Genomic DNA, 19,569 nt, shown 5'->3' on the forward strand with positions numbered 1-19,569 from the left:
ATCAGTGACTGATAAAAAAGTTACGATCACGTGATATTCTACTTTTTTTTCGCTTTACCGATGTGAAAACAGATAAGAGAGCTCGCCATCGCCCCCTCGACATGATTACAATCCGCATTGCGTATTCATAAGCCAATGTAATTATTCCGCCAACTACAGTGTTATAAAAACAGATTGTCATTTCTGTCTCATCGTGTGAGCGCAGAACATACCACCGATGAATTATTACATGTGAGGTGGCGTCCACACTTTTTCTGGCGTCTGGGTGATGAGCGTTTTCGGTTTTGAATATTAGATGATCCTTTCGAAACGTGTCTATCGGTTAAATTTATGTATCTAGATATTGCGATAAGATGTGTGCCTTGGTAAGTTCGGACAAATTCTGGTAATACAAATAAGCGAAAAATTGTCAGCATTTGAAAATACAACATTATTGGTAATCATTTAACTTCAACGTCACATAAGGAATATTTCTGAATTTCTCTTCATGGGAAAACTGCTTCGATTCGTTCTTAAAATTAAGATGGTATATTTGTTTAGCGCACATGCCTTCCCTTGTCCTCGGAGGACGTTGAACGAAAGAAAGTGGCGTTAGTCATTGTAATAATTTGGATGTCTAATAAAACAATTGTCCATTGTCGTTTGCATGCCATTAATTTAACTAAACAATAGTCTAATGTGATTGGATATTATTTTGGGATGAAATCGAGTATGACAAGTCCTCTATGGAAATTGATAGTATTGAACAAAAGATGTATTGTTTCAGCGGAAACGAGTTTCTTGTAACAACTTAATTGCCTGGGGACTCACACCTTCAACCGAGCTGGGAGATGGACGCCGGTTGTTCGTACAGTCAGCCATTACTGATTTAAGACGTCATTTAGCAGAAAGTTAATAGATGCGACCACGTATTTTGTAGTGGGAGATGACATTGACTGCTCCGTGGGGAGAGAGGTATTACGGCAGAAATGCGATGCAACACTATTGGTTTACTCAGCCCATATGTTATGCATACTCACTCACGTTAATTCCGAAATCAGCAGAGGGGAAAACGGTGATTGCATAATCGTTTAAGTTGGATCCTGACCCGGTTGCCGTGGGGGAAATTGCGGCGCCACGTGTGTCATAATACCGGACGTGTTTACGTGATAGTAGTTTTTCTTAGAGCCATGGTATTATGATGTCGATTCGTATTTGAAAATTGGAACATTTGAACTGTATGTTACTCCAAGCTTTATTAGATATTGTTCGATGTTGACAGAGCTGAATTTACATTATACTGAGCTTTTACATTTCATGCCTTGCTCAAAGGGTCCCCGTCACGGTGCACGTGGTTGCTGCTGCCAGGGATAGTTGACCTGCCTGGTCGCCATGTCCCATCACATACCACTCGTACCATCAAACACCCTATGGTCTACGCATAGTGCATTCCGACAACGTTCTCACCCGACCAAAATATACTTAAAATATACTCGAAGTAATCTCCCGACACTGGGTAAATCTCTACGGAAAACTCAAATTTACTCGGGGGGGGGGGGGGGGGGGGGCTAAACAAGACAAATACGATATAGCGCCACATTCGTCGCGCTGCGGTTCCAGTCTCGTGTATAGAAACTACGTGTATGTGATTTTACACGCGTTTATATATTAATAGGCTGCGTGGGTCGCACGTCGAACGCGACGAGGTGCGTTTGAACGCATAAGGGTTTCACAGTGGTACGTTTGGCGCGGCGCGGTAGTATCACCTCTATCAGCACATAGGCGAGACCTTATGAAAATCGTCTAGCCCGCCGTAAACTTTGGTGGGATATAGTTCGGAGAGGATGGATATTTTAACACTTATCACATCCCGGCATGTCACGTGTTTATATAAACCTTATTATCGCCATTGTGTATAATGCACGTTGTACATGCCATTCGAATTCATTACGCCACCGTGATTGTTCAAGATGAGGCATTGCTGATCAATCCTCATGAAAAAATACTCATATTTTTGCCAATTGTGTTTGCTACAGTCGTTAAACCGCGTACTGTTATATTATTTATGAAATAGACGGTAGTGTCGCCGCGATTTCGTGACAAATGTCTGAAAAATCAGATCGAGATGGCAATCCTCAACATACGGTGGTAATTGCTTTGTGTGTGCCTGTATACTTCCCCTCACTAAATTGTCAAGAGTAGCCAAGCTACATTAAATACGTATCAATGTTCCCACTGGGTACACGCTGTGTGCAAAATCCGGGACAGTCTTTGGGCTTCTTGGTGCAACGGAGATCGCCAGGAAAGAACAGGATGGGATGATCTGGACCACGCGTGTATGAGCCCTGTGATCCGGAATCACTGTATATAGATCAAACCCTGGAAAGATTACGTGAATAGGGCGTTTATAATTAATATACGTGTTTAACACTCGGTGGGTTACAACGTTCCAAGTGCCCCCAGTGACATTATTGGGCTGACATGAGATTATCTCGATGTGTCCATGGAAGACATATCCTCCATGTGATATGGCTCTACATCGATATCACAAGTGTGGAACACGTGACGAAGGAGACATTCTACGAAGAGTCACGGGAGAGTACGAGATGACAATTTACCCCGCCCCTTTTGAAGCGACTGTGATCAGGCATAGTATTGATCTAACGAGCTTTCTGAAACTAGCAAACATTTTCTACCGTGGATAAATTTGCTAAATACAAAGTGGAACGGATCCTAATATTTTGTGATCGAGTGACAGACGCCGCGAACTTGGGAAACAACGCCACCATCGGCATTCGTCGATGGGATGTCGTGTTGTTGTCGTCTTCGTGCGAAAAGAAAAAAGATCAAAGATGATGCTCTCACATGAACTTGAAAAATCACCGTCTTCTGAAATATATATATATATATCCGTTAAATAAACACACACGCACGTAAAAACAATATAACAGCGTGTCGATTAGATAACAGACAGAAATATAAAAATAAATGTATAATGGAATCTAGGCTATCTTACTAATAACTACGCGATAGTTTTGAACCATTCGCGGCATTATTAGAGAGTTTATTGCCGTCGGCGACCTTCGACAAAGAACGGTTAAGCCCATAGCGCACGTGCGCGGCGTGTTAATTGCGACTTGGGTTGTTTACTAATTCTAAAAAGGGATAACATGTGTCAAAGTCATTGTCACGATGAGACTAATTACTTCACACACAGTGATATCCATGGGCACGTTTGTACTACACCGTGTGTGGATTATTTCCACACTTTGCTTCGAAGGACATAAATTGATTATCAACGCCCCGTTTTACAGAATCGTTTTTTTTTCTCCAACATCAATGTCGGAAATTTCTTCAACCGTCTTTATTTTAAATATTTTCCTCTGACTTAAAAATCGGGGAAGGGAGCATTTGTGAAATGTCTGTTTTGAACGAAATAACATTAAATTTGAAAAAAATATAACTGTGTACAGATAGTTGCTACATAATGTAGTGATGGGGTATATTATATTATATATTATATTTGAAATACATATCACTTTTCTGAGCCGCCGTTGTCACATTTCACAATAACAACGAAACCTGCGCTGAGTTATCTCTACATTTGTAATCGGTTAGAAATCTTCCTATCTTCCCTATCCACTGTCTAGCTACTCTGTTGTCAGAAGATAAATAACGAACCTGTTATTTTAGAAGCCGGATAGCTCGGAGTACAATTCTAAAAATACGAAGCCATTGGGTCTGTCTGTCTGTGACGTTAGTCCAAACGGTGTATCAAGTTTAAGTACACACTTATGCAGTCTACTTTATAAACACAGAAGGTAATTTCGATTTTTGAGGGAAAAAAAACAATAGATATATGGATTGAGAATACGGGAAAACTAGACGATGGATTTAAAAATCTTTGTAAATATTATTTTTTTAACATCATAATGTAATTGATCCCTTTAAGTGTTATTATATCACACGTCATTTTTTCATGCTAGAAGTTAGTAATTACGACTGTTTTTCAAAATGTCTTGTATCAAGCGAGCATTCTTACAATATGGTCGCTGTAATAGGGCCTTTTTCAATTACAGACTATTATATCGGGGTCGACCGTCGAGTGCCACATCTTGCCTTGTTGCGATGTGTTTCCGCAGTCCGACGGACAACAACACTATTTTAAACCCCTACTACTTTACAATTACCTCCAAAGCAACACTGTAAACACACTAACACTTTCTATACTATCTTGTCCGCCCTGGGCGATGAAAACAAGTCAATTTCCGAGTCGTTTCTCGATCTGAATCCGCTTTTTCTCAGACTCGTTTAGTTGGATTGATACAACAGATTTGTTGCGTAGTAGTTCATTACATATGAAGCATGTTAAATAATAAACTACTAGTATTTTAAATTAAACTTCACCAAGCGTTGGTCAATTTGCGTAAGGTCCACGACACGTCATAACACGTGGCTCGGCATCTACGGGACCCAAAGCTTTGTTTGCCACATAGCGCTCCCAAAAACCTGTCGTTTTGGTGAAATGAATTATATTTTTATAACTTAATATTGACTGTAATAACCAACGTAAAAGGGATCCCAGACCAAGCTGTTCGCAATCTGGTGCACAAAAATCAATAAGTAGTCGTAAAACCAATCTTTCGCGGCTGCGTGACAAACCTCATAGCTAACACTTCACTTATAGCTACAAACAATCCACGGTAAACAATAAAACGTGTTACATGTAAACCTGTGTTTGGTTTGCAATAAAATCTCGACAGCTTATTAGGGGGGAAGTGTCACCAGAATCAGTGTTATGAAAGCCGGTAACACCACCCTTCCTTCTCCGCCGACCACCGCCACCCGAACCAGACCACCCCAAGCATTAAAACTGAGTGTTTCTCCGATATAGACACCCGCTCTCCTGTCGAACCATACCAACATATATACTGTATTTAAAAAAAAAAAAAAAAAACAATAACAAGAAAACGTACACATATGATCAACTCAGACCATTTATATATTTATAATGTTCACAATGTTAACCCTTTTTTAATATTTAATATAAATTAAACTGCGTGAATTATTTTGCGTTGGCTTGGGATAATCTAAGGACGAGGCGTTACGAGCAGTTTGTGGTAAAGCGACCACTATCGGGCAAACGCAGAAATTTTTTTTTTCTCGTTCAAATACTGAAAACATTGCGATTCAAAGCATGTGAGAAAGTTATTTCATATTCATGTTTATAGTTGGAATTTCTACTACAGGTTGGATAAGTTAACGAAAAGGCGTTTTATGTATGTATTGTGTGCGCGCAGCTAAGTGAACATTCTCGTGACTGCGCCGCCATAGGACCATTATGTGCACATTTCATCAACGCACATTGAATATACATGGCGGTGAGGAAATAATAGGAATTCAGTGATCGACCATTTATTATGTTAAAAGAAACCTCGGGTTGAAGTTCACATGCATTTTCTAAATGATTAGTAGCTGGTACGTTCATTCACTTGTTGAATATTTCTAGTGAGCGGCCACTGGAACCGATTGACTTGGATGCATGTTGTACTTTTAACTTGTCGACCGGAGAGTTTGCATTTCTAAGCGTAGTCTTAATAGTTAGTGCGCAGAAGGATGCGATGACGAATCGTTCTGGGTTGTTATAGGCAAACGCAGTGTCTCAGTACGTTTCCGTTACGTTTGATTCCGTCACGGCGAATATCGACGGTATGTGGGTGTTGTTGTTTTTTGTATCGTAACGTGACCGTACTATGTGCTAACGTGAACAGATTTTAACAAATAGTTTAGTTGGTCGAGCTTTTTTTATTTTTCGACGGTAATAAATTCAACTTGAATTTCACTGAATTCCAGAGCACGTGTACAATCGATTGTGATTCTAGCGAGCCAATCACCACGATTAGGCGCGCAATTGAAAATTACGTACGCCACGTTGAAAACAAAATGCGGTGACTTTCCCTACCTTATGAGATGATCCACAGTATTCGGAGAACGCGGACAAAGGCCGTATTTTCCACAGGAGCCCACGTTCATATGCGGGCACGGAGACGACTGTCCCATGTAACGGTCTATAAGCGATGTTATAAGAGGCAACAAAATCAAACAGTGACTTGCTCGTCGCTACTAAATCTCCGATTGATCGTTATTTTTTACAGAAATACTAGTCTTTATTCATCCAAAACGGCGAGCGTTTATTAATGTATCATAAAATGCTCGGGAAGTGTTCGCAGTTAACGTTATCGAGAGGGAAAAAGTCTCGAAATTTACGACTACAGAAAATACGCGTTACGACGGAACCCGGGATTCATTATTGATATGGGTGGCGACCGTGGGAAATTTATCATTGACACAAGCGACGTGATTGGTTCGTCATTGACTCTGACAATTTCTACCCTTTTCTTTTATGCTAATTAGGGTCATCTGCAGTTTTATCACTAGTGACACTGTATTGACTGGCTTTACCGTGGTGAATATACGAGGCGAACATAAAAAATGACAACAGCGGGTTCGGCTTTTTGTGTGAATTCTCTCATCAGCTCGGAGGAGAACGAAGCATTGCTGCGGAATCCGGCTGACATCCCGTCGGCAGGGAACCAGCCGATCGACTCAAAATGTGGACTGCTAATCCCCAAAACAACGGAGCCGGCGATGGCATCTGCAGCCGCCCAGGGAATGAGCCTGCACTCGTCTTCAGCAAATCTGTACCCGAGCGGCGGCGATCAAAACACCTATACGAACGCCTGGTACTACCCGAGCACGGAGCAGAACTATGCCTCGATGCAAGTGACTGGACTTCACGATACAGAGTACGACTCAAATCCCTACGGATTTTCAATTGGAGCACAGAAAAACTATGACTCCAGTTCCCTGATGTCGTCCAACTCAAATTTCTACCCGTTTCAGGCGAGGCAAGGATACGATCGCTACCATACGAATGGATACCCGACAACCAACGGAACAGGGATACACCACGTCGAGTACGGAAATCTCAAGTACAACACGATAACACAGAGACAGCGATATTCGGGTTCATATCCGTATGAAAACACCAATTCTTACTCGTCGCCAATGTCTTCGTCCTCTTCGTCAGCGTGTCGACTCCAGAACTCAAAGACAAACTTGGCAGCTACGAGTCCAACCAGTACTGGCAGTGAAAGCCGCTCGCCAGCCAAAAGCGAAGGTAGCCCCATCGGCACCAATAATAACAACAACAGCACCAATTCTACAACACCGAAAACAGAAGGTAAGATACCATTAATTATTTTTATCCTGGCGTTTCCATTTGATTGCTCGACCTGTTTTGTCCGATTCATTTTGTCGCGCTGTACCACTGACAATCGACTTCGGCATGTAGCGCACAAGAACGGTTAATCACATGCCCACTGGACTTACAGACAGATATTATTCGGCTGGCTATCTCAAAAATGTGTCTGAATTTTGACCACGGTCTTGAACTGTTTGCGGACCTTCTAAAAATTAGCGTACACGCATAGATACAAGCAACAAAACTGTCAGTGAGTTGTCAACCCCGATAGCCACAGGCAAAACAAGGAGGTCAGTCTTGTACACGGTATATAAGCTACCATGTATGTAAGTAGCAACACGCTGTTAGGTTAATTTTACCGATTCCCCTCCCGTGTTAAGACAGATAATTTAAGTTCCTGGAGGATATAGTTTGTTATGTGGGCTGAGAAACTGTGTTGTTGTTATTATCATAACATTTCATGTTGTGAGAACACGTCTCGCACACCCGTGTGTGTATTGATTTGTGTATCGCGTATTGCTATGTACAAGACTGTGTCTTCCTGGCGTACGACGATTTTAATAACACAACATGTTCCGAGTATACAGGATAGGAACTGGGTCTTTTAATGGTTTTTTTTCACCGATTACAGCTCAGTTGGGGGTGTTCGACTCTTGTTTCGGGCACCACTCGAGATCAGAGAGACCGACCGTCGATTATTTACCTGTTTTGCATTCCTTCTAGGCATTAATGGTTTTATAACTTTACAACTAGGCGCGATGTTCTTGAGAAAGCTGGTTTTATTACCGGCGTTGCATAACGAACGGGGTTTGGAGGCGGCGAAGTGGGGGTAACACAGAGCGTACACCGACCATCTGTGTCTCCCTAATAGGTACCGTACTTGTACCCATACTTTTCCCATTGTGTTAGGCCGATCGTAGTGACAAAACGAGTCGGCTGCTATAAACCACGTTGTAGCGAGAGAGAGAGAGAGTGTGTGTGTGAAGCTAATTTCGTTGTAGACGTTTTAATTACACGCTGCCTGTGTACATACGGGCCTATTGCGTATGCTGATGTCGGGGACCCGTGTTTTCTTTGGTACAACGTGACAGTGTTGGGTCCATTACGCATGTACCGTACGCGGCATGTGCTGATCGCTCGACACTAAAACGTTGGGCAACCTCTGTATAGTTCAACGCAAACACTATTCTAGAAAATAGTTCTAAACGAATGCGATGACGTCACCGTGGCGCATGCACCATTAAGTATTATTGGTAGGATAGTTGTTTGGTTTAGGAATAATCCGGGAAACAACAGTTTTATTTTTTCACAATAGGTCAAAATATGGTAAAATTGCAGCGTTTATTTCATAATCGGGAATGGAACATTCGGGGATTCTCTAAACCGGTGCTACGACAAGTCAAAAGAATTCTCACGTTTAACATGTATAGATTTTCGACTGAAAAGAATATATATATATATATATGTATATTATAGAGAGAGATACAAAGACCAATTGGAAACTCACTACCTATTACGGATCTGCTGTGTAGTTGCTCAAATATTCTAACAAAACCGCAACATTTCCAGAAATGTACGACTAAATTTGATAGTCGCTTTGCGCAAGACACTGTATATGCTACGACGTTGGGACCATATGTACAGGAAAAGTTAGTTAGGTATATATTCAGTAATAACTTCAACGTTGAAAAAACAACAACACCCGGAATGGTAAATATACCGATTCAAACTACAGAGAATTTATTTACGAATGAAGGAATACATTACTATTTAGTTTGCATTGATACGCTGCGTTGTTTTAAATTCGTAGTGCATAACACGGAAATAAACAACACCCAGTAGCCATCGTAATGTCTACAGCACTAGTCAGTTGAAAAACGTTTTATCGTCTTAATAGTTTTTTAAAAATATAGTAAATTGCATGCCCCGGTGTATTTTTTTTCGCAAAAATGGGGTACTTAACGTCAAATTATAAAGTATCGTGGCAATACACCTAGAGGGCCAGTGAGAATGATGTGTACACGATCTGCGTAATTGAAGTACGCCTGCAGATATGAGTTGCACTTTTATCGTGAAAATGAGGGATACATATTTTGGGAGCAGGCTGGTTATATGATAAGATGACACTAAATTGCGACCAGCAGGTGCGTGGCATTCGGGTAATAGCGTCCATACTAATTAAGTTTATCGTTGATTACGATAATTACGGTGGTAATTTTACCTGTTTTAGCTAGCTAGTGGATAAAAAAAAACTGTACTCAGTCTGTGTTCTAAGTGGAACGCTTAAAGCGCAAAGCCCTTGTTACTTAGTCCGGGGGCGCAAATTTTGGGCGACACATGGCGGGGTAGAGTGCACCAATCTCTAACGTAAATTGACTCTCTTGCGATAAATAATCAAATAAATTAAATAATTTCTTAAACTAATTTCATAAGTATCGAAGCAGCATATTTGAATAGGCATGTTTTTTTTTAGTTTCTTGATGTACTGGTAATACGAAAACTTGATCGATATATGTAAATCTGTCTGTAAAAATGACGTTCGATCATATTGATATTTGGATGAAATTACGCAATCGTCATATTTTCACGATTGTGATTGAGCTGAGATGAGCTGAAAACAGGTGTGGTTGTGAATCTGTGTACACGTAACAGAGAACGTTATCACGTGACGACTCACACCTGGCCGCACGATCAGAACGAAGACGTGTAGAGAATCCAGGAAGATTTAAACCCCGCACGACACGTGGTTACTACGTTATCATTACGTCACATTGGATGGCTTCGGTGAATCTCTGTCACTCAGTCGTTCGAACAGAGACGCGCCCCAACCAGCGGTTAGAACGCGCGACCACAAATATTACATCAATCGTTTTCGTTTTTGATGCTGCGCGTTTTGTGGTATCATAGCATTGTATGTTATTACTGACATGTTGTTGCTGTCAATCAATGGAAACTATTTCTAAGAATGAAATACATTTATTAGTTTTATCATTATTATTATATATGACGATTGCAGTGAAATCAGAAGTCACAATGTTTGATTACGTATCATTTGATCCTATCATTTTGAATTTAGTCTTTCTCGCACCGCTGACGCTAAGATGGCAAAACAACTACAAAACAAAAGTTATTGACATAAGTCCATCTCGGGGTTGACTCGATGGATCTCCAAGTATTGTACATGTGTACTGTTTAACCTATTTGTGTTAACATGGGGTCTGCGTAACACCCAGCTAATTGAGTCAGATCTTAATACTACGAATGAATCTGATATTACTCCGCCATGCTACAAGGTTGGTCGCGGCGGCAATTCACGCTAATCGGTTGGTTTAAACTATTACGCCGCTCGCATCTTCGTATTTATGACTTTTAGTCGAACTGCTTCTAATAGTGTCGTGACAACAAAAATTTAAATGTCATAATTTTCCGCTGAAGTTTCCGGATGTAGCGGACGGAGAGAGATGTCAGAGTTGGATTGAAGGTTGGTTGGTATTTGTGTTGGAATTTGACATAATCGCAATATTGTCCCACGTACCAATGGTTGTGTGTTTCACTGCATCTCTCTTCCGTCTGCAAGCAACATTGGTTTATTTTAGTGGCTATAGTGGCGTTGTCAACATGACCGCTATCACGTGCCTATTGATCGATTTAATTGCGAGAGTGTTTGGCTCGCCACTCCTTACTGAATTTCAAGTTCTGAATTTCAAGTTCAGTTATTACGACTGATTTCCCAAACTTGCCACAAGCTGGAATACTCTGCCATGAAATTGCTGTGTCAGTGTCATTCAAGTTAATAGTGATTTCCCCCGAAAACACCAGGTGTGACGATTCGGGTAATGCACGAGACTAAGAAGTGGCGGTCGTCGTACGTCGTACACACATTGTGAGTGACGTCAGATTAAACAATAATAAACAAAATTCTTCACGATAATCGGGAAAAAAAATGCAATTTTTCTTATGCTCAACTACTAGTATATTTCACTTCTGTGGTGTGGGCATGTGACATAAACGTACGAGTAACCACTTCTGTCACGTGGTCTCTCTGTTATGGGTCAAAGTTGATGTGATCATGTCTTATCTCCAGACTCGAATTGATGGTCAGCACTTTCGATTTTGTATCAGACCGTCAAATTTGTAGCAGTAATTTTCAACTGTTGTTACTCAGAACTGGAACTAATATTAGACTTGCTGTAAAATATCATTTATTTTTACGGGTTTCTATGGAAACGCATTGATAGCCACTCTCGTATGTGCCTTGATTTACAGACCCTTTATCGTCATAAGTATGTACGCCTTTGATTTAATCACGTGGTGTGTTCCCATGGCGATTGTTAAGTTTTATGATTTTCTAGCAATATGTAGATAGTTTCAAGAAAATATATTGAAACGGGTAGTTCATATCGTCATTAAAACGGACTCCGTCAAATCAGTTTCGCGGTCACGCGGCAGACGAGTCTGACAATCAGGGGGTAAGAACAACAGGAAATATACATATGCACTTCCCAGTGTACTTTCAATAGTTCATCTGCAAAGTACACAAATTCACTTGTTTATGAAATAATCTTCGAAAAATCATATAGTTCTGGGCGTAAAACACGAGTTCTATCACTGTGTAGAAATTGGGATCAAAATTAACAGTGTTGATGCGAAAATTGCTTCTCAATTTTTCAAATATCCCCTATCAGTGAGAAACGGAAAGTTAACGACACGATCGTAATCAGAACGGCCTTGCAGGGCTTACGCGTCCTTCCTGGATCACACCCACGTGACCTTCATCGGGCGGGAAATATTCATCAGTGATAGTAGCATCCGACTTTGATGTTTCCCGGCTGAACAAAAAATCGCCATATTTCACCGCAAAATTGTATTTATTGTCATCGACTGCCAATAAACCCATTTTTCATCCATTGTACTCGAACTCATCTCGTCTATGATCTTTCCCGCCCTTTTTTTTATTTGTCGTGCAGTGTACGTCGTTCTCATACGTTTGTCGATTTCTACTAAGTCCCGCCGGACGACATTTATAGCGTTTTCGCTTTCACATTGTTTACATAGTGGAAACGGGCTCTTGATTTTTAGCCCTCCCAAACCATGAATAATTTACGATCTTCCGATTTTAACATTTGGTAATTTCTCAGGCTGGAATATTTTACTTATTGTGTATAGTTGGAGTACGTATCCACCGCAAATGAACGAGATGAACGAGATGAACAAGACTTAACTATGATGAATACTTCCGATATTCACATTCTATAAATACATCCGACTTTGATCGCCATTACTCGATCATTAATGTCCCCTAAATGTTTGAGAGAAAATAACTTGAAATGTGTCTTATCGCTCATTGGGGGGGGGGGGTCCCACACCGTCCACCCAACTTCACGAAAATGGGAACAGGAATTCACTCCTTCACTGCAAAAATATGAGCATTTATGGAAAAGAACAGGTCTATTTTAAACGAAATATACAACATATTTGAGACAGGCTGGTGGACATAACTTCAAATGAAGCTTTACTCTCGAAAAGGACCAGGAGCTATGACCGCTGTGTGTGACCTTTAGTTAGAGTACCAGGATGTGTGACCTTTAGTTAGAGTACCAGGATGTGTGACCTTTAGTTAGAGTACCAGAATGTGTGACATTTAGTTAGAGTACCAGGATGTGTGACCTTTAGTTAGAGTACCAGGATGTGTGACCTTTAGTTAGAGTACCAGGATGTGTGACCTTTAGTTAGAGTACCAGGATGTGTGACCTTTAGTTAGAGTACCAGGATGTGTGACCTTTAGTTAGAGTACCAGGATGTGTGGCCTTCAGTTAGAGTACCAAATTGTGCACTTGGGTCTAATTATCGTTAAATAAGGCGGAAACAGATATAATATGAAGGCAGGTACATCCCCAATATCACGGTCGACGTGCTCTTTAAATCCAAGGGATCAAGTCTCGAGCAGGAGATCACGTTTGCGTGTCATTTACCGCCCCATTTATGCATAAATTCAGTTATCTTCTAAGCTCCGGGCCAAGTTCAATTTCGCCTAAAAGCATTCGTAACCGGGCCATTGCTACGCGGCGTTTGTTTAAAATGTGTCTGCTTGCGACTTTCCAGACAAATTCGCTTTTATTAATAATCGAGAGAATGTTATTCAAGGTCTATATCAGGGGTGCAAAGTTCTGCTCATTTGGACTATTTAAAATAAACTTGAGTTTTCAAATTTTTTACTAATCACCACCGGTGACTCTTTCGATGCCTTCCAATCACCTAAAATACCTAATTAAAGCTTGGTAACGTCTCAGTTTGTACTCGTTGATCTATGCAAGAGAAAATTTGACCGAGGTGAGACTCTTTCAAACGAGCACAAATCCAAATATTTATCAAATATTTATCTACAAAGTTACTAAATACCTTTCTACTCTTATATATAATTGATTGATGCAAACATTTTAGAATTCTACGCTTGAATTTCGTAGACATGTTCTAGACCCAATATTTCTATTCAAATGTACCAACAACACATACGAATCCTCATATATTTTGGGGGAAAATCCTATTTATGTTTCTGAGCGGGTTCTCAGGAAGAACGTCTATTTTAAATCGGGCATTTCCTGTATTCATAAAAGGATTCTTTTAGCACGTATGTGTGAGCTTTTTAATAGCATTGCTAATGATTTCAAGTTCTTTTGATTTTACCGATACTTTTTTACTTTTCTGTGTAGTATTGTTTTTGTTATGTTTTTTTTTGTTTATTTGTATCAGATGTTTTTAATTGGACTTTTTTTCCTGATGGAACAGTTATGAATAAAATAAATAAATAAAACAAAATTCACACACAGTAATGTATATTATGGTCAAATTTGGCACGACACCGTACCTTTCAGCTAGACACGTGCTGCCTGGAAACTATCATTCGTATATTCACGTGTAAACGTCACAAAAAATATAACCAATCACTGTATGATTTAGGAACGTCTGCTTGTTCTGTTGACACAACTATCCACGCCGACCGACACTTCAAATGAGAAACTTCTCAGTTCTATTTACAGTCGGAAAGGTAGTCCGCCATCTTGTGACGTCACACCCAGTCCCGGTAGAATCTATTTGATTGGCTTTTCTAGAAACAGAGCTGGGGGATCTGATACTGAAATACACCACTGAAAAGAGGCTCCCTTATGTGAAAACCGCCAGGTGCCGCAAAGAGGCTACCGCAAGGTGGTGAGTCTGCCATGCAATAAAGAGTAGCATACGGGGGTTGCCCGGGGCGCAATACCAGATTGCCTGTAGAGCTGTAGAGCGTATTTATTATTTATTATTAATTGTTTGTTATTTATTTATTTGTACCTCTAATATAGTCATGGAAGCTAACTTTTTGTGTGCTGGGAACGAGGCTGCGAGTTGTCGATTTAATCTAATTAGCTAAATACCTGGTCGACCATTGTTGTTTCTTAAATTTCATTATTATTAATAAAGCTGTAGGTATATCAATCACGCTACACAAAGAAAGTAATTCCCGGGTCGTACGTTGATGGTTTTAAATCCGAGTTGGCGTCCACGTCTGTGAGAAAGTGCTTGTGTTTGAGTAGGCCTGCGTAGCGTATTATAGGGAGGCGGTCGTCGCATCACGCATGCGCGCAATATGGGACTCGTATAAATAAACAAAGATGGCGACTTTGACTTTTGCGCAGACCAACGAGTATAAACTGAGACGTTACTAAGTTTTAATTAGGTAATTTATTCGGTGATTGGAAGATATCGAAAGAGTCACCGGCGGTAATTAGTGCACTTTACGCCTTTGTCAAAACACATTCTCGTGATTTCCATTAGAAGAGCGCATTGGATTGTGGGAAAATTAATGTTTATCAACACAAATGTCGCACATGCGCGGCGGGACGACCATCCCGTCTTTTGAATTGTCATTTGATAAGAGGTTCGGTCGTATAGTCCAGCCACATAATTCCAAGCATGGATGGGGTTTGTACGACACAATCGATCGTCATCTTTAAACAGATCGGTAGAAACCAACTTTAAAGTGACCCTCAGTGGGCCAGTGTCCGGTAAAATTATGAAAAACATCCGTCGTTAAATTATTCAATATCACTTGAACTGAGACAATAATGTTATATTTTCTAACTTCATATTAAATAGTGTGACCCGTATTTTAGTATGAAAATGATAAATGCGGGTTATACTTATAAGATGACTCTGCTGTTATATTTAGCGTCCCGCCTGGTAGGAATGTAATTAGATAAACAAACTCGACAATAAAACAAAATTACTAACAAGCGATAATAAAGTTTACAATTAGGGTCATTATTTGATAACATGTTTGTAATCCTAAAAGTTTAAGACATATGTCAATGTATAAAACAAATAATGACAAATGCGACAAATGAACAACAAAAGGATTTTGGGTCGGTGTTCTAAGTGAGACCGTCGATGGTAACGACAATCAGCGGGGTTGTAGATATTTGTTTATATAAAATTATTGGCGCGTGCTCTTCACGTAGTTCGACCTATATTGATGAAGACGTCAGCCGGGCGGCAGGCGATAAATTCTTGTCTACGCGCATAGCGTTCATACATACATAGCCTTGCCCACACTGAGAGCAATGTGACCTGGCTGACAGCAATTCAGCGTGAAACAATGTAAACGGTTTCCCGGTGTGCAGACTGGGGCGTAAGACTAAGCGACGGTGAAGGTAATAGTGTAGCGAAGTATCGAATTGTTTATCTTTCTATTCGACTACTTAACGCAAAAGTAGAATCTAATAAAGGTCACAAATCAAAGGTCATTATTGGGTTGACCTCTGAACCTATTAATCATAGCAACGTCAAAATCAATCAGAAGACTATGATTGTACATAATGGATTGCAAGTGAAATACCGAATTACCAATATTGGGAGATTATTGTAACAAAGGGTCGTTTCAATCAAAATTCCCACCAAGATTGCTTTTACAGTAGAAACACTGGTCATTGAATAACGCGAAGAGTGAATGAAGTTACTGCAACGAGTGCGCTCATTTATTTATTTATTTATTTATTTATTTATTTATTTATTTATTTATTTATTTATTTATTTATTTATTTATTTATTTATTTATTTATTTATTTATTTATTTATTTATTTATTTATTTATTTATTTATTTATTTATTTATTTATTTATTTATTTATTTATTTATTTTCTTCCTTTTCTCCCGAAAAACATCTACACTTTCTATTGTTTGACTATTTCTACAAATATGGTGATAGTTTTTTTTTTGGGGGGGGGGGTGTTTTCTTCGATAACGGTATAGATAACGGTACCATCTGTCGTGGAGTGATCACTTGTCATGATCCGTCACCTGCTCCAGTCCATTCAATGGTTTACACAACTGAAACAGTGCAACACAGAAATAGATAACTAAAAGTAGTGTACACACTGCCTGTGTTATTGGTGAAGGGAAATGAAAGCAGAGAATTGGACTATGTTGCCTGAAACACTTACCCGAGCAGTTAAAAAACAAACAAGCACACGTTGTGCATAGTTCTATCTCCACTCCTCTAGGGTGAAATACGTATCATGATATGTCAAATGATTAGTTTCGTGATCGATGAATGGTCACGTGGTGCAGATGACATATTCTTCAACGTTTATCTGGTGTTTCTTCATCGAGAATAGAAATGTGGATGTAGATCAGACCGTATTCGCCGAGGTTGCAACTCTCACTATTAAAGCGGGGGAGTCATCTCCCGTGCATGCGTCAGATGGCCATAGCGTGTCATTGTTGACAAACAAGCGTCTACCCATGAGCCTGTGCGTTTTTAGTGTGTGTTTTTGTCGTCGCTTAAAAACTCAATTCGGGCGCGTGTGCAGGTGACGACTCTCCCACCTTAAACCAATACTTGGACAAGCAACACTTTTTGACTGTAGTCACGTAGCCTTGACAGTGGTTGGACACATATTGACTGGAGGGTACCCATTTACTGCAGTTGCATATACCCTGTAACTGCAGTTGCGTGACTTTGACTGTAACCCTTCGGACACCAGTTTCATACCATTTAACTGCAGTAGCGTACCCTTTAACTGCAGTAGCGTACCCTTTAACTGCAGTAGCGTACCCTTTAACTGCAGTTGCGTAGCTTTTAATTGCAGTTGCGTACCCTTTAACTGCAGTTGCGTACCCTTTAACTGCAGTTGCGTATCCTTGACACTGGTTGCGTACCACGTGACTAGCACAAATCATCTATTTCGTAGATTATAATAACATACATTACCGACATACTACCATTTACTACAATAGAGTTTGTCTTTTTTTAAATAAAATAAAAAAAAAATGTTTTGCCTTTCTCAGACATTTACGACAGTATTCTATATTTAGTAACGTAATGAATACCCTTTTACGGCATAGTATGAAGTTTTTCCGATGCTAACAAGCCCATCTAGATGGAAAGATGGTAGGAAAAGAGCGCATTTTTTTTTTAAGTTCATAGTATGCAAATTAACGTCTTTTTTATTTTTCTTGCAGTGACCAGAAATTCACCGTCTGATATTGGCGACCAACCTACGTGGTTGACAACGACAGCTTCTGGGCGCAAAAAGAGATGTCCCTACACCAAATTCCAAACACTCGAGTTGGAGAAGGAGTTCTTATTCAACATGTACCTAACGCGAGAGCGAAGGGTGGATATCGCGAGATTACTGAACCTGACCGAACGACAGGTCAAAATTTGGTTCCAAAATAGAAGGATGAAATTGAAGAAGCAGAACCAACGAAATGCCACTATGCTTCACTAATTATCAAAGACATTGTTAAACTTTGAACTTTGAACTATTTAGTATTACTTCCGGCGTTGCTGGATGACTCGCTCTGATGTTTGAATTCCGGTGTCGGTGCGCAAATGTCTTCTAAACACACCGTGTGCACGCATGCCATATTTGTCACATGACGAACGCTGGAACGAGATAAACTATTCAGTATAACGCAGTCGTATAACAATGAACAGAATGTGCGTGGAGTTGCCATGGTGATGTAAAATGAACTTATTTTAAAGTGATGTTTTTCCTGCATATTTAAAAAAAACCTACATGGTCAGATTATAAGAGAGGGAGAGAGAACTTTTAATCATGTGACTGACATGTGACTGACATGTGACTAACATTTCAAAGACTACTCAGCATGTTACGTAGTCTAATTTTAATTTGTATTCTTGTTTGTGGGTATCTTGGGTTATTTTAAATTGTACGAGAATCCTCGTAATTGTAATAGTAGTGGCGGCGATTATAATGTGCCCTGGATGTGTCTATATTGGCTTTGTAAAAAAAATAAAATAATAAGTAAAAAAAAAACTAATCTATGCTTGTTGGGTCCCTTACTGCCATATTATACACGTAGGTCTTCAAATAAGCCATATAAAGTAATTTAAATGCCATATAAGGTGTGTAGATCACCTTATATGGCAAATAGATTGCGATATATGTAAATCAAGTTACCTTATCCGTCAATGTGACATGTAAGGGGTAGTAGTTTATTTGAAATGTCACGTGACTCTGCACCATTTATTTTTATTCAGGTTTATTCAAATTTTGTTTACTTAAAATGTCGTCTGCCTCCTACGCATCCCTTGACGTAATTTGTTTACGTACAGAACTATGTGAATATTTTCAGTTTAACTGGTCTTAATTATCGTTTAGAAAAACGTATATTTATAATTTAATTTTTGATAGCGAACATTTTGAATTTGTTTAATGTTTTACGGTCGCTCTTTTGGTAGCAGTATCGAAAGCCCTTTTTAACAAGGTCACGTGGTCTGGGGGAATTCAATGGCTGCTTTGCGCTCGGCTGTACAGGCTATCATTACGGGTGTTGCTTTCTTTGTGAATGGAGGAAGGTTAAATGTTTACTGTGTTTCTGTTGTTTTTTTCGAAGTAAAGACATGTTCTGTTTACCTATAATTTATACGACTACTGTATTTTGTTCTAAGTTTCGACTTAGATAACTAATAATATTATTAAAGCGCGGTGGTCGTCGCGCAGCGCGTGTTCGAATTTCATGTAAATAAACAATGTATTTTACACGCGTTGTATACGTGGCTATGAGTCCCATATCGAACAGGACGCGGCACGACGACTGTCGCCCTTTAATGCAACTGTATTAGTTGTCTGAGTTTTCGAGAAGCCGTATATCCCGCTCTTCCATCGTCCTCACCCGAACAACACAGTGTATTTCTAGTTAAATTTGTTTATTTTATTTATCAGAGATTTTTGTGAGTATTCGCCGTGCAAAGAAATCGTCTGATATGCCGGAACCTGCTATCAAGTTTGGATATCTGTAAAATAGACGAAAATGGTACT

General features: G+C 39.8%; 1 protein-coding gene and 1 long non-coding RNA gene across 2 annotated transcripts in view; one reads left to right on the forward strand and one right to left on the reverse strand.

The window, feature by feature from the left end:
- The window catches only part of LOC102808320 (uncharacterized), a 25,194-nt gene extending 18,951 nt beyond the window's left edge, over positions 1 to 6,243 (reverse strand). Inside the window, exon 1 of the long non-coding RNA XR_013420164.2 lies at positions 5,942 to 6,243. This is a non-coding gene — a long non-coding RNA (uncharacterized LOC102808320). The remainder of the gene's footprint in view (positions 1 to 5,941) is intronic.
- Positions 1 to 19,170, forward strand: part of hox9/10 (homeobox 9/10) — a 23,725-nt gene extending 4,555 nt beyond the window's left edge. The window contains 2 exon segments of the mRNA NM_001164940.1: positions 6,394 to 7,222; positions 17,744 to 19,170. Of these exon segments, the coding sequence (NP_001158412.1) occupies positions 6,472 to 7,222; positions 17,744 to 18,012 (1,020 nt within the window). The 5' untranslated portion in view covers positions 6,394 to 6,471 and the 3' untranslated portion in view covers positions 18,013 to 19,170.
- The last annotated feature ends 399 nt before the right edge of the window (positions 19,171 to 19,569 follow it).

The sequence above is a fragment of the Saccoglossus kowalevskii genome, chromosome 20 (assembly GCF_978046115.1).
Source record: "Saccoglossus kowalevskii chromosome 20, keSacKowa6.1, whole genome shotgun sequence".
NCBI classification, from domain to species: domain Eukaryota; kingdom Metazoa; phylum Hemichordata; class Enteropneusta; family Harrimaniidae; genus Saccoglossus; species Saccoglossus kowalevskii.